The sequence below is a fragment of the Camellia sinensis genome, chromosome 10 (assembly GCF_055761805.1).
Source record: "Camellia sinensis isolate YWXY chromosome 10, ASM5576180v1, whole genome shotgun sequence".
Lineage (NCBI taxonomy): Eukaryota > Viridiplantae > Streptophyta > Magnoliopsida > Ericales > Theaceae > Camellia > Camellia sinensis.
In genome coordinates this window covers 130,171,657-130,196,335 of record NC_138970.1, presented here as the reverse complement: position 1 = coordinate 130,196,335, position 24,679 = coordinate 130,171,657, and the positions used below count along the sequence as shown (strand labels likewise).

The window sequence follows — 24,679 nt, the reverse complement described above, 5'->3', positions numbered from 1 at the left end:
CAAACATAGCCAAAGTTTTAGAAGAAATGGAGAACCTGAAAGAGGGAGACCTGAACAAAACATGCAGAGGGGTTATTTTTTGAAGGACTTGGATAGGAAGACTATTAATCAAATAAGCGGCAATGAGAATCGCTTCCCCCCGATAGGAGCAAGGAACCCGCATCTCAAAGGATCGACAACGGGCGTCGTCAAGGAGATGGCAATTTTTACGTTCTGCAATACCATTTTGTTGAGGGGTATTAGTGCATGAAGTCTGGTGAATAATGCCATGATTGGCGAAGTAGGTGGCAAGACCAGAGTCAATATATTCCCTCCCATTTTCAGAACATAGTGTTTTGACAACTACCCTAAATTGAGTACAAACCATTTTATGGAAGTTTTGAAACACACAAAACACCTTACGTTTATCTTGCATCAAGTATACCCAAATGGCTCTGGAACAATCATCTATGAAGGTAACAAACGATTTTTGGTCTGTCAAAGACACAAAACGGGAGGGACCTCATACATCAGAATGAATCAAAGAGAATGGAACTGAACTTTTATTAATAGAAGGAGCAAACGAAGCTCTGTGTTGTTTTTCAAGTTGACAAGACTCACATTGAAAATCTGACACATTATTTTTCTCAAAAACAGAAAGAAATAAATGCTTAAGTAATAAAAAGGAGGGGTGTCCTAAGCGACGATGCCACAGCCAAATGTCGTCCTTGGTGGATGGTAATTGAAGAGAGGAATGAGCCAGCTTGTCTGTCTGATCCAGAATGTAGAGATTATGTTCCTCTCTATCACTGCCAATCCTCTTCCTCGTGATAAGGCCCTGAAAAAGGCAATGATCTGGAAAAAACATCACGCTACAATGTAAGTCACGGGTAATACGACTTAAAGATAAAAGATTAACACTAAAATTGGGAACATAGAGGATAGAGGACAAAGGAAGGGAAGAGGTGGCATGAATGAAACCTTTCCCTGACACAGGCGAAATAGTACTATCAACAATACGCACTTTTTCCTGACCTGAGGAGGGGCTATACTCTGAAAATAAATAAGAGGAGCCAGACATATGGTTGGAAGCAACATAATCAATAATCCATGGTATAGTTGTATGAGATAGCAATGCACATGGGGAGGAAGCCAAGTTACCTGAATTGGCAAAGGAAGAAGAGGTTGCACTTGTAGCAGAAGTGGAGGCTCGACGGTCTAGCAAGTGGCGAAGAGAATTCTCAAAATCCGAGACAGATAATCCCGAAACATCAGCAACAGGGGAGACAACTGGAGATGAAGAAGGGGGCTCAACAGTGTCTGAAAGATGTGCCCGTGCATTGGCCCCTCAGCCTCTAGACGGACCAGACTGACCCCCTCGAGTACCAGGACAGTCTCCTCGACCACTAGAGGGAGTTTCATGCAGCTTCCAACAAGTTTCTCGTGTGTGGCAAGGTCGACAACAGTAGTCACCGTAAAGATTATCCTTCTCAGAGGAAGGACGAGAACCACGAGGCACACAGTCTCCATTGCGAGGGGGTGCAGAAACCAAGGCCAAGCGATTAGTAATAGCGGAAGGAAACATCGCAGAATGGCAACTCTCCTCATTCTGCACAAAAGCAAAGGCTTCTTGGAGAGAAAGAAGTACGCCCATGCCAAGCACTCTGATCCGAACTGGATTGTACTCCACATTGAGGCCTTCTAAGAACTTGAGGACCCGCTCTTGCGCCACAAACTTCCGATAACCAATTGAACCAGTAGGACAGACAACTTTGTAATCCTGAAGGTGATCAAGTAGCTTCTATCCATTGCTAAGGAAAGTAAAATACTGAAGGATAGTTATCTCACCTTGTACCAACCTTTCAATGGAGCGACGTAACTCAAAAGCCTGGGAGAAGTTCCCCTTTTTAGAGTAAATAGTAGCTACAGCCTCCCAAATATCCTGGGCCATGTGCATAGACAAGTAGCCCTCTCCAATGTTAAGGACCATAGTGTGGATCAACCAACCCATGATGAGAAAGTTGGTGATTTCCCACTGATTATAACTAGGGTCCGTTATACTGGGTACCTGTATTCGGCCATCAACATACCCTATCTTTCCTCTGCTCTTCGGAAAAATAGTCAAATTTTGTAACCACACAGGATAGTTTTGACCATTGAATAGAGAAGTGGTGCTTTTTAGGCTAGGATTGAGATTATCATTCATAGTAGAAGGTAGAAGGGGACTCTCGCTCCTAGATGACTGAGAAGTCGTGGATTCACTAGTGAAATCTGCCATGAATATTCTACTAAGTAATCTGCAAACCCAGTGCCAATCCCAAACGTAGAAGATGGTTGAGAAATAGTAAACACTAGGACCACAAGAATATCATATGAAAAATTATAAAAAAAAATTCTCTCTTTTTTTTAGATTATCATTGTTTTTTTTTTTTAGATGTTTTAAACAAAGTCAAGGGAAACCATTACAGAGACAGTCACGAGGAGAGACAAAAAAAGATACAATGAAGCTCGTGAGAAGCCGATAGTAGCCTAGGAGAGAGAAGAGGCCAATAGAGGCTGGTTGGGCCAATGGAGCTGCCGATAGCCCCTAGGAGGCTAGAGGGTCTGTCGCCTAAGCCAAAAAGGCTGTCGGGGAGCCCAGGTGAACTGCCGAAGGCTTGGGCAAGGCTAGTGGAGGTGTGGTTTGGGCTGGGTGAGGGTCGACGGTGGTTGTTTAAGGGCCTATAGTGGCTGTCGGGTCTCTTGGACTCAAGACATGACTGCTGGTAGAGGAGAAGAAAGGTAAGGAGGGATAGGCTAGGATTAAGGCTCTGATACCATGTTGTTTTAGAGAAGAGAAAGAGTTTTGCTATGATTTAAACTTTATCCCCTTTTATATTGATAATACTGAGTAATTACAGGAGTGCCATAAGGCATAATTTATGGGCCAGCCCATTACACCAATCAAGGAAATAAAATAAGAATAAAATACAATCAATAATATTTCCTATTTTAACACAAATCACTTACGAGAAAGAGGGTGATAACACTTATATCCCTTTTAAGTAGGAGAGTACCCAAGGAAAACACATTTGAGAGAGCGAGGCTCCAACTTATCACCAGTAAAAGAGTGATTGTGGACAAAATAGACAGCCAAATATTTTTGGAAGAAGAGAAAATAAGGACTCGGAACCTAGGAGGACTTGAAGGGGAGCTTGTTTTTGCAAGACCTGGGTAGGAAGACGATTAATAAGATGGGCAGCGGTGAGAACAGCGTAGCCCCAGTAAGACCGAGGCACACTCATAGAAAAACACATGTACCGAGCCATGTCAAGAAGATGGCGATTCTTGTGTTCCGTTACCCTATTTTATTGAGGAGTATTGGTGCAAGAGGTTTGATGGATAATGCCATGGGCAGAAAAATATTGCCCTAACCCAGAATCTATGTATTCCCCCCATTATTAGAATGGAAGATTTTGACAGTGCCCTCAAACTGAGTACAAATCATCTTATGAAAATTGCAGAACACAAAGAAAACCTCACTCTTGTCTTTCATGATATACACCCAAGTAGTATGAGAAAAATCATCAATAAATATAACAAACTATCGATGACTTTTCACAGACAAAACACGAGATGGACCCTGGGCCCCGTTTGTTTTCAGAGGTAGAATGGAGGGGATTCATAGTGAGGGGATTACGTAAAATTGTGTTTGTTTTGATGATATTTGTTAGTGTAGGAATTGTTAAATTATTTTTATATAAAATAACACAAATAAAAAAATATAAAAAATTAAACATTAATATTTTAAAAAAAAATCCCAATATATAAAAAATAAAAAAAATTCTAATCCCCTCACTATTTTTCTAATACCATCTCCACCTCCTCTATCTCAATCCCCCTTCCAACCTCCATCTATATCACCTCCTCCATCCTAATCCCCTCCCAACTCTACAAACAAACACAACACTAAATAACCCCACCTCCATCCTAATCCCCTCCCATCTATTTAACCCCAAAACAAATGGGGCCCTGGACATTAGAATGTATTAATGAAAAAGGAACTAAACTTTTATTAAAACTGGGTGCAAAAGAAGCTTTGTATTGTTTTCCAAGTTGTCAAGACTCGCAAAGAAACTCAGACACATTGTTGTTTGCAAAAACAGATAGAAATAAATGCTTAAGTAAATAAAAAGAAAGATGCCCAAGACGCCGATGCCATAGCCATAAATCATTTTGGGTAGGAGGGCTCATGGTAGAAGAATGAGCAAGCTTGTCTGGTTGATCTAGGAAGTAGAGACCATTTTCTGTACTACCACTGCCAATCGTCCTCCTCGTGACAAGGTCCTGAAAAAGACAATGATCAAGAAAAAAAAGTCACACTACAATTCAAATCCTTTGTAAAACATCTCAAGGATAACTGGTTAACAGAAAAATTGGCAACATGGAGAATAGAAGATAGAGGTATGGTAGGAGTGACATGGACTAAACCTTTCCCAGAAATGGAAGAAATAGTACCATCTGCAATCCTAATTTTGTCTTAACCTGAATAGGGCTTATAGGCAGAGAAAAGGTCAGAGGATCCAGACATATGATCTGAGACACCAGAATCAATAATCTAGGGCAAAGACTTATGAGAAAGGAAAACACGAGGAGAAGAGGTTAAGTTACTTGAGCGGGCAAACGACGAGGAAGATGTACTGAGAGCAGTAGAAGACCGACAGTCCAACAAGTGACGCAGAACATCCTCGAGCTCATAGTTGTCATGCTAGAGAGACCATCAAAAGCCTGCCAAAGGAAGCGAAAGTAAAATCAAGTGTATTAACGGCACTAGACTAATGAGCCTATGGATGGGAGCCACATCCTCTAGACTGGCCTAACCGACGTCCTCTAGAACCTGGCCGATCACTTCGACCCCCGGATGGAGTCCCATGAAGCTTCCAACACATCTCATGAGTATGCCATGGCTTATGACAGTAATCACAGAAGACAGACTCCTTGGCAGCAGACGGAGGGATGGGAGTCAGATTGAGGCCATCTCTAGGGGTAGACAGTAACGCGAAGCGATCAGTAAAGACAGTTGACATCATAGCAAACCGGCGACTCTCCTCATTTTGTACATAGGCAAATGCCTCTAGAAGTGAAGGGAGTGTCCATATCCAGAACTCGACTCCGAACCAGATCATACTCCACATTAAGACCAGCCAGAAACTTGAAGACCCTTTCCTGTGCAATGAACTTCCTGTACCCGACTGAATAAGCATAGCAAACAGGTTTATAGTCCTGCAGGTGATCAAGACGTTTCTAGCCGTTGGTGAGGAAGGTAAAGTATTGAAGAACAATTTGCTCCCCCTGAACAGAGCTCTCAATAGAGCAGCACAACTCAAATATCTGTGAGAAATTTCCTTTGCAGGAATAAGTTGTAGCCACTAGCTCCCAAATATCCTGTGCAGTGTCCATAGATAGATAGCCCTCTCCAATCTCCAGGGCTGTAAAATGTATCAACTAACCTATAATTAGGGAGTTGGTGATCTCACACTGATCATAACCCTGGTCCGTGGTGCTGGGTGCCTGTATCCTGCTATCAACGTACCCCGTGTTCCCTTTGCTCTTCAAAAAAGTAGTCTAACTCTGCAACCACGCTAGATAGTTCTGACCATTGAATAGAGAGGTAGTGATTTTAAGACTAGGGTTGGGGTTATCAGTCATAGTGGTAAGTATAATGGAACTCTCACTTTTAGGTGTCTGAGAAGTAGTGGACCCACTGGTAGAATCTGTCATGGATACTATACTACCGAACCCTCAACAAAAACTAGTGCCAATCATAAACCTGAAAGATGGTGAAGGAATAGTAAGCACGGAGACCACTAAGAATATTAAAGAATTAAACACTCATAAAAGTTTTTTTTTTGGATAGAAGAAACGAAGAAACAGAAGCAGAAGCAAACCGAGGTCAATACCTCATCATAGACAGCAACCAAAGGTCAAGATGACATAGAGGGAGACGGAGGAAGCCAGAGGAAGCCTCGGGGCTGTCAGCTAGACAAGACGACACAACCACAGTGGTCGACTTAGGCAAGAAGGGCTGTCGGCAGCGACCAACGCGTGACTGGGGACTTGCGACAGTGATCGAAGGGTGTGACTAGGCAAGATGGCCTGTCGTAGTGACCAACAAGTGACTAGGTACCGGCGACAGTGTTCGATTGAGGGCTAATTCCGGCAAGTTCAGTCAAACCTAGCTTTGTGGTGGCTGTGGGGTATGGGTTTAGGGTTTAGGGTTGTGGTTTTGATACTATGATGTTTTTAGAGAATTCAAAGATTGGGGAATGATTGTGATATCATCCCCTTTTTATATTAATAAAGATTAATAATTACAAGGGAGCCCTAAGGCATAGAACAATTACATCTAAATAAAAACCCAACTAATAATATACTAATAATTTACTATTCTAACTTGTTACACCCGCTCAAAATCGTCGAGTTGAGCATAAAAACCATCATCTCCTTGAAATCGCTAGGTCTCTTCTTTTCTCTGCCTCTGTTCCGTCTCCATTTTGGGAAAAACTAGTTCTTATTGCTGTTTTTCTTCTCAACCGTATGCCTACTCCCCTTCTCTCTGGTTGGTCTCCTTATGAGGCTCTGTTTTCTCAACTTCCCAATTATTCTCTCCTTCGTGTTTTTGGGTCTGCTTGTTTTGTATTTCTTCCCTGCAAAGATAGGACCAAACTTAGTGCCCGATCTGTCTTTTTGGGTTACAATCTTGCTTAGAAAGGCTATCGTTGTTACAACCCTGTTTCTCATCGCCTTTTTGTCTCCTGTCATGTTGCCTTTCTTGAACATCTGTCTTACTTTCATCTTCCTCCTATCATTGCTCCGGTTTCCAAAGAGGACTTGGTTCACATTGATCCATTTCGCCCTAAGGTGCCTCCTAATGAGTACATCTCTACTGTTTCTCATGAGCTTGTTTCTTCTCCTCCTCCTACCACCACTCCGGCTGAGTACCTCTCTACTGACCCTCATGAGTCTGTTCCCTCTTCTCCTCTTGCATCCCCTCATTTTCCTTCTTCTCCTCTGTTGTTAGTCTATTCTCATCACAAGCCTCTCCCTCCACCGGTTGTCTCTGCCCCTGTTGCTGCTGCTCCTCTAACTTTTGACGACTCTGATCTTGCCAACCGTAAGTATCCCCTTTGCAACCGTAAACAAGTAGTCAAACTTGGTTTTGCTAACACATGTTTTCCTCTTCATACTGCATCTTTTTGTCGGGATCCTAATTAGATTCAAGCTATGGAGGATGAGTTATCTGCATTGCAAAAGACTATTACTTGGGAGCTAGTTCCTTTGTCTGCTAGTAAGAATTTGGTTGGTTGCAAATGGGTCTATAAAGTCAAGACTCATTCTGATGGTTTGCTCGAGCGCTACAAAGCTCGCTTGGGTGCTAAAAGTTTCTCCTAGGAGACCTTTGCCCCTGTTGCCTAGATGACTATTGTCCGCACTTTGATCTCTATCGTTGCTGTTCATCATTGGCCTCTTTATCAGATGGATGTTAAGAATGCTTTTCTTAATGGTCATCTAACTGAGGCGGTTTACACGCATTGTCCCCCTGGCCTTCCATATTCCGCTGGACGGGCTTGTTGACTTCGGCATGCTCTGTATGGTTTGAAGCAATCTCCCCGTGCTTGGTATGATTGCTTTCAGACATCTGTTACTGAGCTTGGGTTTCATCCTTGTGCCCAAGACTATGCCCCTACTGGTTTTGTTGCTCTCTTACTGTACGTGGATGATCTGATCATCTCTTGCTCTGACTGTTCTGCTATCTCTGAGGTCAAACAGCATGTCTTCCACACCTTCGAAATGAAGGATCTGGGCCCCTTGAGATATTGAGGTAGCTTCCTCTCCCAATGGCTACTTTCTGTCTCAGGCTAAGTATGCCAATAAGGTTATTTACCATGTCGGTCTTACTAACATTAAGCTTTTTGATACCCCGATTGAGTTTAATGTGAAGCTCAACACTACTGATGGTATCCCTCTGGATGATCCTACTTTATATCGTGAACTTGTGGGTTACTTAGTCTATTTAATAGTTAGTCGTCTTGATTTTGCCTATATTTTTCATGTGGTTAGTCAATTCGTTTATGCTCTTCGTTCTACACATTGGGCTACTTTGATTCAGATTTTTCGCTATCTTCGCAGTACTGTCTTTTAGGGCTTGGTGTTATCATCTACTTCTTACTTGGACTTGGTGGCCTATGTTGATGCTGATTAGGCCGGTGATGTTAATGATCGCAAGTCCACTTCTGGTTTTTGTATATTTTTTGGTGATTCCCTGATTTCTTGGAAAAGCATGAAACAAACTGTTGTTGCCTGTTCTACTGCCGAAACTGAGTACCGTATTGTGGCTCATGCTACTACTGAAATTGTCTGGCTTCATAGTCTCTTATCTGACTTGGGCGTCCCTCAACCCTTTCCGACCTATTTCTACTATGACAACCGAAGTGCTATTCAGATTGTCCATAACACTGTCTTTCATTAGCAGACGAAGCACATTGAGATTGATTGTCACTTCGTCCGTCAACATTTGCAGTTTGGCTCTATCTCGCTTCCTTTTGTCACTTCGGCTCTATAACTTGCTGACTTTTTTACCAAGGCTCACACCACTGCTTGATTTCGGTTTCTTCTTGACAAACTCTCAGTGTTTTCTGCTAAAACATCTTGAGTTTGAGCGGGGTGTGAGAATATATTTCCTATATTGCATATATTGTATTTTAGAAATTTAGAATGATTGTGATTATGTAAATATTATGTGTAATTTGTATTTCCTTTTTGGTCTTAGGGATTTGAGTTCTATATAAGTGATGTAATCTTTGTATCATTGAATCATTCGAATATGCAGAAATATTTAGAAACTTACAGCTAAGTGTTTATTCAACTTCTTGTAAAGTTTAATATATCTCTTTATTTTTCGCTCTATTATGCATTATGGATCTACATTAGATGTTCGTTTGAGATGCTTTTTCTGGACAAAGTTTGTTTGGGATGCTTTTTTTCTCGCCTCAATAGTATTATTTTTTCATTGAGATGGTATGAAAACTTTGCGTAGGCTTTGGAGCATGAATACTTGAGGGGCTGTTGTGGTGGCACTAATGACTTATGATATTTGAATAAACTAGCTTCATTTAGGACTTTGGCGATTCTACCATATCCGGCATTTTCTCACCATGCTTTGCTTTGTTGATGAGGCATAAAGGCATTGGTAAACAAGTGCTTACTCCATTGGTTATTTAGGATGACCATGTGTCAGTCAGCATTTGGAGCAGGTGGATCTCCTATGTAAACGACATTTGCCATCATGATGCAGCCATTTTTGGTTGAGCCCTAACAATAATGACTGCACTCGGTACCTTGGCATCTGACTAAAGAGAGATGCAAATGTAGCTTGTTTGGGAGCTGCTCAAACATTGAACAGTGCTTTGTGCTTTGGGTTTCTCTACCTAGGTTGGAGCGTGGACCTAGGTGGTCCGCTTCTCAAACAATTGTAGATCAAATGTTTGTATGCTTGTGTTTAGTTGTCCCTTTTCTTTGTGGTCCTCTCCTCCCGTCGCCTCGCTCCTTTGTCTTTTGAAATTCTGTCTCTTTCGTTTACAAGCATTAGTAGAGGTCCCTTAATTTGCTTTCATTATCTGTTTCATTGATTAACAGCTTTTTCTGCAATGGTGGATGGGAAAAGTCAAGAAATGTCAACCAAAGAGTTGTCGGGGGGAGCCAGAATCCACTACATTTTTCAGTCAATTTTTGTGAAGAGCTTGGAGGTGCAATTTAGTTTTCATAATTATTGAAATTGCTGGATTGCATTTTTTTTTTTTTTTTTTTTGTACTGCTGAAATATGTAAATTTGAAGTCATGTTTACTAGGAAATCTGCAGCTATCTTTTGCTTGGACTGTTACCTTAGTCAATACATTTACCATATTAATTTATTGAATTTCTAAATGTTAAAACTGTCATTTATTTAGTTTTTGCTCAAAATGTGGGGCCATTTCCCAAAATAAGCCAAATTTACAATTCAATTCCCAAACTAAGCCTAGTTTTGAAAGAATTCCCAAAATAAGCTAAATCGTGGTTCACAACCACAATTTCAATGTTAAAACCTATCACCTACTTCACCCACTTAAACCTACTCCACTAAACCTACTCCACTAAACCTAACCCACTACACCACTACCACCTCACCTACTCCACTAAACCTAACCCACTACACCACTACCACATCCACTTCACCTACTCCTTACCTACTACACACTCACCCTCTTCTATATATAGGAATCATGAATCATTGTAATAAATAGAACATTATATCAATCAATAATACATCAATTTATTTTTACATGGTATCAGAGCTATAAGATTTAGGCCTATACTCCTCTCTTTCCGACGGGCAGCCGGCCGGCAACCTTGCCTTCGCTGCCCGCTGGAGTTTTTCAACACATACCACAAACACATACCAGAAACTCTTCTTTCTTTGTTTCCTCATCTTTCAGTCGACTCCATGCCACAGCACCCGCGTTCGTCCCTCGCAGCAACTCTTCTTCTTCGCCTCGGGCCACCGCTGTGACTCAGTCCCAGCCCAGAATCGCTCAGTTCTCCACAGCTTCAGTTCTACTTTACCCATTAATTCAAATTTGCAAGCTAGTTTTGACTTATCTCCTCCGCGAACGATGGCTCTGAGCGATCTCGCTTGCTCCTACGCTGCTCTCATCCTCCACGACGATGGCATCCCTGTCACCTCAGAGAAGATTGCGACACTGGTTAAGGCTGCCAACGTGCCTATAGAATCGTCCTGGCCAGGCCTCTTTGCCAAGTTTTTTGAGAAGAGGAACATCGATGACCTCATCATGTTCCGGTTCAGTATCGTCCTCCGTCCTCACCATCCGCATCGTCCTCCGTCCTATGGAGTTGGGTTTGTTGATCATCGGGAGGCTTCTGTGCAAGCTCAGCACTCAGGTCCTGTTGAGCCCGATCATGCGCCTCCATTAACATAAACAAAACCAAAACCAAACAATGGTCTATCTGAGGAAGCTACTCAGCAGATTCTCACTCAGGTGGAGTATTATTTTAGTGCTCTAAATTTGGCCCCTACAGCTCATCTAATGAGGTTTATCAACAAAGATGCTGAAGGATATGTGCCAATATCTATTGCATCTTTTAAGAAGCTTACAGCTGTAAATCATCCACTAGCCCACTTTTGTCCCCTCCTCCACTTATATATTCTTTTATTATACATATATTTTATTATTTTCTTTTTCACCGTAGGCACTCCTAATTCCACCAATACTATATATATTTTATCCCCACTTTCTTTATTATATATATCTCTTTTTATTATATTATATTAAAAAAAAAAAAACATCATCATCTCTCCTCCGTTTGATTTCCAACTCCATTATTTTTATTTCTTTTCTCCACACCACTTTCCTTATTTCCCCCATCTTTCATTTTTGATTTCAAATATATTTTTATTATTTCTTTCTTTATTTTTCTTTCACATTATTTTTTATCTTTTTCAAATTCCATTCATACCATATAGCTTTGCACACCAAACCATAATTTATTCATCTCAGGGATTAACCCCGATCACAATTTTACACAAAAAAAAAAAAAAAAAAAAAAAACAACAACAACAACAACAACAAAAACAAAAACCACATCCACAGGCGGGATTTTTCTTCTCTACTCTGCTGCAGGTCTCTTCTTCTTGCTTTTCTCTTGGGTGTCACTTACCGGCGCTGCCTCCATACTTCCCACTCCACTGGGCACAATCACTACTCCCTGCTCCTCCACTGCAGCATATGGCGGCCCTCCAAATCGGAACATAACGGTGGCCTTCCGCTTCAGCTCCTTGTTTTCTGCCTTTAGCATACTTATCTCTGCTCGCGCATCCTTATACATGCGTTGGAGCAGAGCCAGTTGGGCGTTTAGCTGCTGCACCTCATTTGTTCTACTTTGCAGCCGGTGCGACAAGTTTGTGACCGCCGTCATGGTCTCCACACATGACTTCAAAGTATACTGATTGGCCTCAATATCAGTTTGCACCGCCATTTTTTGCTCCACAGACCGCATCGGAAAGTTCAACGGAGCAAAATCAGAGGTGTTTGGTTGAGGTTCACGGGCCACCGCACCAGTTATCTCTCTTGTTGACTCGTTGAGGTCGGGAAAGAGAGTGAGCAGACCGCGGGAAGACGAAGCCATTTTTCTGGGCAACAGAGTGTTACAGAGTATCTTTCTCAGCAAAACGAAGAATTTTTCAGAGGTTTCTCTCAGTTTTTCTGTCTCAGCTTTTGCCTCAGCCTCAGCCTCCGTCTTGGTTAAATAGCCGAGGCAGCCACGCGTATCGCGCGCCACTTGACGCCAGACGACAAACGGGCGCGCCATCCAAGGCACTCACGTGCCTCGCCATCATATCTGGCACGTCTTTTTATGGATTGGGTACGCCTTTTGATGGCACGCCTTTTTGAAAGATTGGGCACACCTTTTGAGGGTGCGACTTTTTAAGGGTCCGACAAGACTCTGTAAACTGTCCCGACATTGATTCCGGTTAGCTCCTTCAGGGGTCCGACAAGACTCTGTAAACTGTCCCGACATTGATTCCGGTTAGCTCCTTTATGGGTCCGACAAGACTCTGTAAACTGTCCCGACATTAATTCCGGTCAGCTCCTTCATGGGTCCGACAAGACTCTGTAAACTGTCCCGACATTGATTCCGATTAGCTCCTTTATGGGTCCGACAAGACTCTATAAACTGTCCCGATATTGATTCCGGTTAGTTTCTACAAAGGGTCCAGCAAGACTCCGTAAACTGTCACAACAACTGTCACAACATTGTCTGCTACAATGGTCCGACATGACCCCATAAACTGTTTTCTACATCAGTCTGACACCGCCATCCAGTGTCCTCTACAACGTTATGACACCACCATACAGTGTCTTCATCAACGGTCTGACACCACCATACAGTGTCCTCTACAACGTTATGACACCCCCATACAGTGTCCTCTACACCGTTATGACACCACCATACAGTGTCTTCACCAACGGTCTGACACGACCATACAGTGTCTCCTATCCTCTTTTATTTTATGTATTAATCTATTTTCTTGTTTTGTTACTCTCTCCAAACTCAAGTTGGCTAGTTCCTATCCCCCTTGAGTTTGCGGGGGGCTGTTAAAACCTATCACCTACTTCACCCACTTAAACATACTCCACTAAACCTAACCCACTACACCACTGCCACCTCACCTACTCCACTAAACCTAACCCACTACACCACTACCACCTCCACTTCACCTACTCCTTACCTACTACACACTCACCCTCTTCTATATATAGGAATCATGAATCATTGTAACAAATAGAACATTATATCAATCAATAATACATCAATTTATTTTTACATTCAACATATATGCGCCTGTCTCGCGTGAAATTTGGGAAGTCTTAAAAGCGTGGTTACAAAACGCAATTTTGATTAAGAAATCGCGGTTACAAAAGGCGCTTTTAATTAAATTTTTTTTCTTCTGAAATCGCTGTTCTGAATCATGCTTTTATCAAAAAAAAAATTTTCTTCTGAACTCGCTGTTTTGAACCACGCTTTTTGGCCAAAATTTGTTTCTGCTGAAATCGTGGTTCCTAACCACGCTTTTTGGCCAACCACATGCACTCACACAAACACTCTCACTCTCTCACTTTGACTCTGACACAAACACAAACAACCACTCACACACACAGTCACACTCAATATATATATATATATATAAATTTTAATATATATATATAAATTTTATTTCATAAAATTGAAATCAATATTAAATATATATAACAATTTATAATAACAAATAATAACAATTAAATAATAACAATTATAATAATTAAATAATAATTAAATAACAATTAAATATATATAATAATTTATAATAACAATAATAACAGTTAAATATATATAACAAATAATAATTAACTATATAAAATATTTAATATTGATTTCAATTTTATAGTTGATTATAAACTATTTGTTATTATAAATTATTATATATATTTAATATTGATTTCAATATTATGAAATAAAATTTATATATATATATATATTAAATTATAAATATATATTAAAATTTATATATATATATATATATTGAGTGTGACTGTGTGTGTGAGTGGTTGTTTGTGTTTGTGTCAGAGTCAAAGTGAGAGAGTGAGAGTGTTTGTGTGAGTGCATGTGGTTGGCCAAAAAGCGTGGTTAGGAACCACGATTTCAGCAGAAACAAATTTTGGCCAAAAAGCGTGGTTCAGAAGAGCGAGTTCAGAAGAAATTTTTTTTTGGATAAAAGCGTGATTCAGAACAGCGATTTCAGAAGAAATTTTTTTTAATTAAAAGCACCTTTTGTAACCGCGATTTCTTAATCAAAATCGCGTTTTGTAACCACGCTTTTAAGACTTCCCAAACTTCACGCGAGACAGGCGCATATATGTTGAAATCGTGGTTATGAACCACGATTTAGCTTATTTTGGAAATTCTTTCAAAACTAGGCTCAGTTTGGGAATTGAATTGTAAATTTGGCTTATTTTGGGAAATGGCCCCAAAATGTGATAACGGTAATCGTGAGATTTTAAGTGCTACATAGCTGGTAACTACCTCATTTATTGTGTAGGAAGTGAATCCTTGTGAAGATTTTTCTGATGAGGACATTAGAACAGCTATCCAAAATGCTACTGGTCCTACAAATGCTTTGTTTGTTCCAGAGGTGTCAATGTTTTTACATACTGGCTCTATTTAGCATGTTTTCTATGGTTGGCCTTGTGCTTCAACAATTCTTAGCATATTTCTGATATGAATATTTATTATATTCACCTTTCAGGTCCCATTTCAAGTTTTGGTTAGAAGACAAATTGCTCGATTGTTAGATCCTAGTCTTCAGTGTTTACAACTTGTCTATGATGAACTAATAAAGGTGCAGAAAAACAGACTTCCTCACTTGTGTTTTGCTCTCTCTCTCTCTCTCCAACTGAATGAGATGTGATCTGGCCAATTAATTTTCATGCAGATGAGCCGTGCTTGTGAGGCAATGGAGATACGAAGATTTCCACTATTACGAAGGCGTTTGGACGAAGTCATGGGGAAGTTTTTGCGTGATAGTGTAAAACCTGCTGAAAGAATGATAGGAAACATTATTGAGATAGAGGTTCTTTGATCTCTCTCTGTTCTTTTATTTAAGCTTTGTTATGCAGGAATTAGTACTTGGTTTACATGATTACTTAAATATATCGAACAACATTTGGCATGGAATTTTTAAACCTCACTTATGTACTGGATAAGTGTCATCTTGGAATTGAAATGAGAACCCAAAACATTAAATTTGTTGGAAGTACCAGAAATGATTGTCTAAGATCTATTCAGAAAGTAGTTGACTTGAGGGTTGACTGTAAAAAATACTGAAATACTTCGGACCCATAAAAAGAAATTTAGACTTTAAAGCTAAATTGTAATTGACGGTTCTTTGAAAGTTTAATTTCAGAAGACCACTCTCTCTCTCTCAGAAAGAAAAACACCCTTGTCTTTTATTCTGCACACCTGCAAACTCTTCTTTCCACTTTTGATGATTTGCTTTCATTGCTCAGGCTTCCGTTTTACCCTATACCACCATTCCTCAACTTTCCCTACAACACCCTGCTTCTTTAATCACATGTTCTCAATTGTAAATGGTCCTTTCCCACTCCAAGCACCCCTGCTGTGCTATTTTACATTCTGACACAGAGGATATGTTAACAGGACTCTATATAAAATTGTGGACAGATAATGCTCAACAAATATGACTCAAAATTGAAATAACTGACCTGAAATTACCGTGAACATCTTTTCTTGCCTCAAAGTAACTTGTTCTTTTAATTGGAGCTCAAAGTTTTAACTGTAGCCTTCAAAGGAGGTAGCTCTTCTTTTTTACTCAATTGCTACCACATCAAGTATATAGAATCTTCTCGATCCATAGCTCATTTGATTCGGTTATTTTTAAATACGTTTAGCATGCTTTTGAAATTGTTAATCAATGATTATTAGTTATTATTATGAATTGATGAGATTTGTACAAATGGTAACTTGATCTTCTGCTGATCAGTCAACTTTTTTCATTATTTCAGATGGCCTACATAAATTCTTCACATCCAGATTTTATTGGTGGAAAGAAAGCAATGGAGGATGCTATGCGGGAACTGAGATCTTCTCAGGTGCCATTACTTTAATGGATCCAAATCTGTAGTTTTTAGCCAAAAACAATTGTGGATTTTGTCATCTCCCTTGACCACTATAGGCATCATTGTCAAATCTTGAATCAAATCTCGAACCATTTTGCTAAGATATTGAATTGTGAATCGTATCTAATTGTATCGAATCGTGAATCACATGATTCATTTTATTTATTCTAATATTTAATTTTATATATTTATATACATATAAATATACACAATGTGTGAAACGAAATAAATATCAAAATAACTAAATTATATATTTGTATATACACTAAGAAGCACGGACACGGATATGGTCACATGACACGACACGGACACGCCGACACAACAATTTTAAAAAAACTGCAAGACACGACACGTGAGGGACACACAAAATATATAATTTTATATATTCATTAGATGTTACATATATGAATATATCATTTCAAAACAATAAATAAAAGCAATCGAATACTAATTTTTATAAATTGACATTGTTTTTCTTTCTTCATTGTATTCTAAAAAATGATATTTTAGTCATTTAACTCAATGTAGGTGTATATAAAATTTCTAAGTTATCATTGTATTTCCATCATGTGCGTCTAATCAATGGACACGTGTGTCCTTCAAGTGACCGAGTCTAATTTTTTTTTGAAAAAAAAATAAGACACATTAGGATGAGTCTCAAACATGTGTCGGGAAGTGTCCGACAAGTGTTACGTTTCGACACTGACATGCCACATTTTTAGAAGTGTTCGTGCTTCTTAGCAGGTGCATTTTTTCTTTTTTTTGGATAAATTCTTAGTATATACATATAAAACCATGTATATCAGTATAATCTGTTTTTTTTTTTTAAAAAAAAAATTTGTGAAAACGACGCCATTTTGTGCATTATTCAAACAGAATTGAATCGTTTCAATCACAACGAATCGTAATGAATCGTAGTATATCGAAATTGAATTGTAAGATTCTATTGCACGAATCAATTAGTTTTTCTTAAAACTCGTATCGAATTGTATGAATTGTAAGATTCTAACAGCCACAGCCATGACTATAGGTTTAAGGGTATCCGAATAGAACATCATCATCTGTATTTTTATGCTGAATCAGGATGATACTAATGTCAAAAAGGTATCCACGTCAGAGAGGGGCCAGAAGTCTCAAGTTGTCCAGCCTAAGTCTGTTTTGACTGGAGTTTTGCCTAACCAGGTATTATTCTTTCCCCTTTTTTATGATTTTGGAATGAACAAAGTTGATGTGAAACATTTACTGGTAAAACCTCAACAGGAAGTCATTGCTGGAAAAAGCACCGAGAGATCCTTGGGGGAAAGCAACCAACACAACAAACTATAAAAACTATTGATAGGAATACAAAATAGAATAACTAATGCGGGGTCAAAATAATTCTATGGTGAAGGCTGAGGCCCCTCTCAGTGTAAAATCATATATATATATATTTTTCATGATCTGATAATCTAGGCAGAGGAAATTGTCTGTGCCAAGATATCAAATGCATTGTGTATCAATAAATGCATGGTTAGAATTGTGCGATTTGATTCATACGATTCATACGAGGGTAAACCGAAATGATTCGAATTATTGAATCGAAAATTGAGTAAATCATCTGATTCACCATGATTCATTGTGATTTACTATGATTCACCACGATCCCGTTATGTTTTTATTTGCATATTGCATGAAATGACATTGTTTTTGCCTATCTATGAAGCAGTGTTTTAAAAGGCGCGCCTAAGCTCGTGCTTAGGACCGAGGCGCACCTGAGGCACCTCAGACAACTTGAGACGAGGCGCAATAGGAAAGGCACATTTGAGGTGCTTGAGGCACACGCCTCATGCACTTCATTTAAAATTTTGCTCCATCCTTATTCTTTTTGTGTGTAACCATATGGAATTACAAGCTCTTTAATATAAAATGTAAACACATGCTTTGAGCACCAATTTTCATATCAAAAAAAACTCTAGGCATTAAGCAAAAGCTGTGAGATTGCAAGATGGATATATGGCTTTGGGATTCCTTTCAATGTAGTAAGTTCCAACAGTTTCGGGCCAATGATTGAAGCTATTAGGCAATTTGGTCCCAATTTAAAATTAAAACCACTAAGGTATTATATAGTGTGAGTTCCTTATCTAAAAAAAGAAATGAATCACTTTAATAAATTGATAAACAAAGATAAATAGTATAGGGAAAAGTAAAATTGAAAGTTATTTTTGAGAAATTTTTGAAACATTGAATGTTATTTTTTATAATTTTTGGAATATTGAATGTCGTTCTATTTATTTTATTTTTTATTTTTATTTTTATTTTTTGAAATTCTAAGAATATTTATTTTATGTTAAAAACTTTGTCTATATTAATATTTTGGTTATCTTTGACAACTTGCGCTTCTCTTCAATGAGGCGCGTGCCTCACATTGCGCCTCAAGCTTAAGCTCTAGGACACCTTAGCGCCTCAATGCGCCTAGAGCTTTTTGAAACACTGCTATGAAGAAATAACAAAGAAATCAATTAGTTATATTGATTAACTATTTTACCCAAAAGATTTACGATTTGACAGCAATGGATGCATGTAGCTTTGTGGGCCTTGTGAACTCAACTTGGTCTATTGATAACAATTGATGACACCCTGTCTGCCATAATATCAGTGGCATAGCCTGATGGCTCTGAACTCCAATGGGCTAATTATATGCTGTTGGGCCGAGCTAAGTTGGTTTAAGTTCTACTCTGGGTTGCGCTTGGTCTGGGTCAAACTATGCCTATCTTAGTGCAACATTTGGCTTCTCTTGAAGAGCACTAAATACTTTTGTCTTTCCCATTTGAATTTCATATACATGTACTGACTATTTAATGAATAAAATTAGTATTTCTGGCTTAATTGATAAAGGTTGTACCAGTAGCAGAAGGCTATCCCTCTTAATGGGATCTAGACTTGCCATATATATATATATATATATTAGCAAGGCATCGGTCCAAGTTTTCAGTTCAAAAAGTGAAATAATATTGTACTGTTAATTCTTTTACAAAAGATTTTGCTATAAATTTTAGGGGAAATTACAAAACCACCCCATGGTGTGACCATTGCAACAAAATAAACCTTGAATTTGTAATTTTGTCAACATAAACATCCGCCTATTTTTGCTAAGTAAAACCAACAGAGAAAGCGTGTTTTATTCCTTAAACTCATTGAAAAGGGATATTTTAAACATTTTATGTACACTTACATGAGTTTAATAAAATATAATTTTTCAATCTGTTTTACTTAATAGAAATAGGAAAATGTTTTAGATTGAAAACAAATAAACAAGTTAGGGTTTAAATTGACAAAATAAAAAACTCAAGGTTTATTTTGATATTAGTGTCAAACTCGTTTTTTTTTTTTTTTTTTTTTTTTTTTTTTGTAATTACCCCTAAATTTTATTAATATATTTAGTTCATTATTATGTGTAGTTCCTACAAAGGATTAGACTAATTACATAGACAATACTTGAATTTGTATGGTCTGCTCCAAGGCCTGAAGCTCATTTATCTGGTCTACTCTGCTCACTTGTTTACATTTTAAGAACATTTTTGTAATTTCTTTCATGTTTGGTCTATGGCAGGGAACTCATCTTCAGTCCAACAATGACACACCTATATCCGTTGGTATAGTCTTTGTTCTTAAAGAATTAATTTCATAAATTGATATTCACTTACAAGTATTTTGAATTGTTCACTTACAAGTTGGTGCAATATTGAAGCATTTTAGTTATTGGGTATGGATGTTTTTGGGCTATTATAAGGGATGGCGGTTATTTTTATTTCTCTTCTTTTTGTATTATGTAAGGGTTGTGCTCCCTATGCATGTTTATTTTTGGGTGAATAACTCCCTGTGCATGTTATCTAATACCAATATATTTTTTTTGTTGTTGATAAAAAAAAATATATATAAAAAAAAGAATCTTGAATTTTGTGGGATGAAATTACACATTTAAGTGAAAACAACTCAAAATAATTGCAATTTCAAGGAGGTGGTTGTTCCCATTTAAATGCACTTTTTTTCTCTCTCTTTTTTTTTTTTTTTATTACTTGGAGTCTTGAATTTTCTATATTTCTCTTAACTGTTTAGTTACAGTGAATATGATCAGGACTCTCCGCGCTTGCTCTTTGCTGATGCTTAATTTCGTTCTTTTGGTTCTGGCGTTAGCGTGGCTTGAACATTTTGATATATCACACTACATAATTTATTTTTACTTTCAAAACGCGTGATATGGCATATATGACAATATTCTTGGTGCCTATCAAAATGTTTGTTATGTTTATTAAAGCAATGTGTCTGATTGATTGCATGCATGCATGTGTGAGTGTTTTTATACATATAGTTGTAGTGATTAGCCCATGTTTCTATCTAGCCAATATTGATTATCATGATTGTCATCATTCAGATTCATGTATATTTATATTGTACTCTGGTTGTCACAATAGAAACTTATATATTCCCTTTTAACTCCATCTACCATTTGATCAACCTCAATGTTGGGTGGATTTGGACTTGAATTGTGTATTAAACTGAGACCTTTTCTTGATGACTAAATAACGAGAACTTTTTGCCTTAGATATAATATTATGTTTCTCCGATTGCATCTGTTTGATGCATTTGCATGCACAAAATGAACTGTAATTTGATTTTAAGTAGAAGTTGTTGGGGGGAATCTGAGACCTGTGTGAGGCGTACACAGAGACAGTAAAAGTTTGTGGTTGTGATTTTATAGAAATGCTGCTTGCCTTCTATAGTTAGTGTGTAATATGATTATGAGCATGATTATGGCCATCCTACTCGGCATGAGTAGTAGCTACTAGCTATACGTACATTACTGTTGCATGGTATTTAGCAGGTAATTCATCCACAAAGACTTGGGGCATTCCATCTATATTTGGGAGTCGGGCATCATCTGCAGAGAGTTCAGCTAATAGATCTCTCAATGAAACTGTTTCTGGTAGATCTCTCGTTGAAACTGTTTCTGATAGATCTCTCGATGAAACTGTTTCTGATATGGAACGGATGCCTTCTGTGATCCAATTGAGAGAGGTAATAATGTGCTTCACGAGAACTTGATAAATTAATTTTTATTTTGAAATTGTGATTGTATTTTTCATTATTCCTGATTCAAGTTCGTCATTTTGTGGCCGGTAATTTCAGCTCCCTGCCATCTTAAAGCCATCAGAAGCACAAACAGATAATGAAGCAGTTGAAATAATAGTAACCAAATTACTCTTGAGTTCTTACTATGACATTGTCAGAAAGAACATTCAAGACTTTGTTCCAAAAGCTATAATGCATTTTCTGGTATTGTTATTGAAACTTTTCTTTTCTGTATTGTATTTGTTCAAATCTATTATTTGTGGGGTGTGGAATATCCAATTAACCTTGAGATTGGATTTTGTGCATGTTCATCTCAATGTTCTGTTACTGTGTATGTTCTCCAGGTTAACCATACGAAAACGGATCTTCTGAACACCTTTATACAGAAACTGTACAGGTATGCACAAGGGACAAAGTGAGACTTCTCTAGTGGGAGTTATGTTCTGTTCTTCTGATTAAATCAGTCAAAGCTAATTTATTATTAACATTGTAAATATTTCTAATACGTCTTAAATGTACATTTAAATTTATTGAAAAACTTATTAGCTCTCGTCAAAGACTCCAAATGGGGGTGTTGGGGTATATATGGCCGAGCCACCAATGGTTTGTTAACGATCTTTTTTAATAAACTTTTCTAGGCACGGTTGACCCTATGTTGTCGTGGTTGACCACAGTCGATCATAGTTGTCTACATCCACAAGGTTAATTGACCACATCATGAGACTTCCTAAAACTGCTCTTTGAACCTACCTATGGTCAACCATGCTGAGATGACAAAGATTTGACTTTTGTAGCATAGCCTGTTCTGACTTGGTCCTAGCCTTGTCCAAAGTCCTCTTCATTTCGATGAAGCTCTTCTATAGCATTTCTTTGATGTTGATGAAGATCTCTCATAGAACTTCAAGTTCAGGTGATGCAATCAAATTTGCTCGTCTTAGCAGTGGCTTGAGTTCTATTTTGGGTTGTGTTAAGTATTAGTGTGTAAGGGTAGTTATGTCATTTGTTCCTTTAGTCTTTTATTATAAGTATGTGTAACCCTAATATGTTTAGAAGTGAGAAATAACACAGCAGCAGTTCTCTCTCTTTTCTTCCTCTCATTCTTTTCTTTCTTTTATACAAATCTAACATGGTATCAGAGCTTCATCTTCCGCCTTGAAGATTCTTCTCTTGTTCCTTGTTTCATTCGTTCTTCCCTGTACACCGGGGGGGTGGAAATTCCCTTCATGGTTAAAATTTGATGGGTTTTCACGCTAGATTTTTATTGTAATTTTTTGATGAGTGTTTGAGTGTTTTTCCAATTTTTGTTGATTTTTGGAAAAATTGATTGATTTTTCGGAAGTCGCTGCTGGGGCTGGTTTTTGGCTGACTTTTTCCTTCATTCCTCTACCATGGGAGCCGATTGGGATTGTACTAGGGTTGGGAGACCTGGTTTTGATGATTTGGCAAGGTTTCACTCTATTTTTGTAGGTTTTCCTCAGTTTCAGCACAGTTTTTGATTGTTTTTGGCCTCTTCAACCCATGTTTCGGTTCTGTTTTTGTCTCTAGAGGTATGTTTTGTCCCTAAGTTGAGTTTGTGGATTTGCCTTTGTTTGTTTTTGCTAGTTTTGGGCTGGTATTTGTTTTTTCTATTGTGGGGATTTAATCTTCAATGGCTGAGGGTGAGACTAAGGATACAATTAGTGATGAGGGTGGCCTGCGTCGTGTTATTACTGTCACCGACAGTCCCTCTCTTCAAATTAGTTCCATTAAATTGGATGGTTCCAACTATTTGATTTGGTCACACTCCTATAGTCTTGCTATTGTTGCTCACCGTTTGACTAGCTACATTACTGGTTCTCTTTCCCTACCGAATGGTGATGACTCACTCCATACTCAATGGATTTTTGAAAATGCTCTTGTTATGAATTGGCTAATCAACTCTATGCAGCCCACCACTAGTCAGAGTTTCCTCTTATTAGATACTGCTCATAAGATTTGGACAGCTGTAGCACAAATGTACTCCTAACAGGGTAATAATGCACAGGCGTATGAGTTGTGAATAAGCTTCGGAGCTTAGATCAGAAAGATAGATCACTCGCAGTATATTATGTTGAGTTGAGTAGTTTGTGGCAGGAACTAAACTATTACCAAAGCTTTCAGGCTGTTTGTTTTCGGGATGCCACTTTGTTTCAGCAAACCGTGGAGAAGGAGCGTGTGTATGACTTTCTTGCTGGCTTGAACTTTGAGTGTGATCAGCTTCGCGTCTAGGTGTTGGGTCGTTCAACTTTCCCACCCTATGCGAGGCTTATGCCCTTGTCCAACAAGAGAAGAGTCGATGTAGTGCTATGGTTCATTCCTCTATTCAGGATCATTTTGTTTTGGTTGTTGCTCCTCCTACTCGAGCTCCTCGGCCTAGTCCGGTTTAGTCTGGAGTCAAGGTACACTGGTTGATCGAGATCGCTTGAAGTGTGATTATTGTGGGAAAGACAGACATGATCGAGAGCTATGCTGGAAATTGAATGGTCGCCCTACTCAGGGTCGAGGTCATGGTAGTACAGCTCATCCCCAAGCACATGTGTCTGAGATTGCTACGAGTCCTTTTGAGCCTAGCACTCTTTCCCAAGATGAGTTACGCACTCTCAAGCGTTTGATGGCTTGACTTGACTCTCCTTCTACCACAGCTTCTTCCACTTGATGGTACATGTGAATTGATGTGGCTCTAGTCCTTGTTGAATGATATTGGGTTTGTTTGCAGTGAACCATTGACACTGTACTGTGACAACAAACCTGCCATTAGTATTGCTCACAATCCTGTTCAGCATGATAGAACAAAGCATATTGAGATCGACAGACATTTCATCAAGGAGAAATTGAATAAGGGTTTCATATGTATGCCTTTTGTGAAGTCTGAAGATCAATTGGCTGATGTCTTTACTAAGGGTCTTAGTAGTAAGGTTTTCCATCCCATTTGCTGCAAGTTGGGCATGAGAGATATCTTTGCACTAACTTAAGGGGGAGTGTTAAGTATTAGTGTGTAAGAGTAGTTATGTCATTTGTTTCTTTAGTCTTTTATTACAAGTATGTGTAACCCTAATATGTTTAGAAGTGAGAAATAAACACAGCAGCAGTTCTCTCTCTTTTCTTCCTCTCATTCTTTTCTTTCTTTTATGCAAATCTAACAAGTTGCATAAACTGTGAGAATATATTGTGTATCTTCTCAATTTGGCATGATTGTGTATATTAGGAATTAGAAATTAGGAAAAATTGTGGTGTAAATAGTTGAATTAGCTGTATTTCCTTTTTCAATCATAGGTTTAGAGTTATATAAACTGATGAACTCTTT

The 24,679-nt window shown here is 38.5% G+C and overlaps 1 protein-coding gene across 4 annotated transcripts in view; it reads left to right on the top strand.

Moving 5' to 3' along the window:
- The window catches only part of LOC114295557 (dynamin-related protein 3A), a 98,436-nt gene that overhangs the window by 60,751 nt on the left and 13,006 nt on the right, over window positions 1-24,679 (top strand). Inside the window, exons 9-18 of one of the 4 annotated variants that reach the window (XM_028239820.2) lie at window positions 9,655-9,764; window positions 14,652-14,744; window positions 14,859-14,951; window positions 15,045-15,182; window positions 16,135-16,221; window positions 17,332-17,430; window positions 19,838-19,880; window positions 21,110-21,303; window positions 21,415-21,561; window positions 21,702-21,754. In XM_028239820.2, coding sequence (XP_028095621.2) covers window positions 9,655-9,764; window positions 14,652-14,744; window positions 14,859-14,951; window positions 15,045-15,182; window positions 16,135-16,221; window positions 17,332-17,430; window positions 19,838-19,880; window positions 21,110-21,303; window positions 21,415-21,561; window positions 21,702-21,754 — 1,057 coding nt within the window. Of the gene's footprint in view, window positions 1-9,654; window positions 9,765-14,651; window positions 14,745-14,858; window positions 14,952-15,044; window positions 15,183-16,134; window positions 16,222-17,331; window positions 17,431-19,837; window positions 19,881-21,106; window positions 21,304-21,414; window positions 21,562-21,701; window positions 21,755-24,679 lie in introns of all 4 variants that reach the window. The other 3 variants (XM_028239819.2, XM_082892338.1, XM_028239821.2) reach the window with 3 other exon arrangements.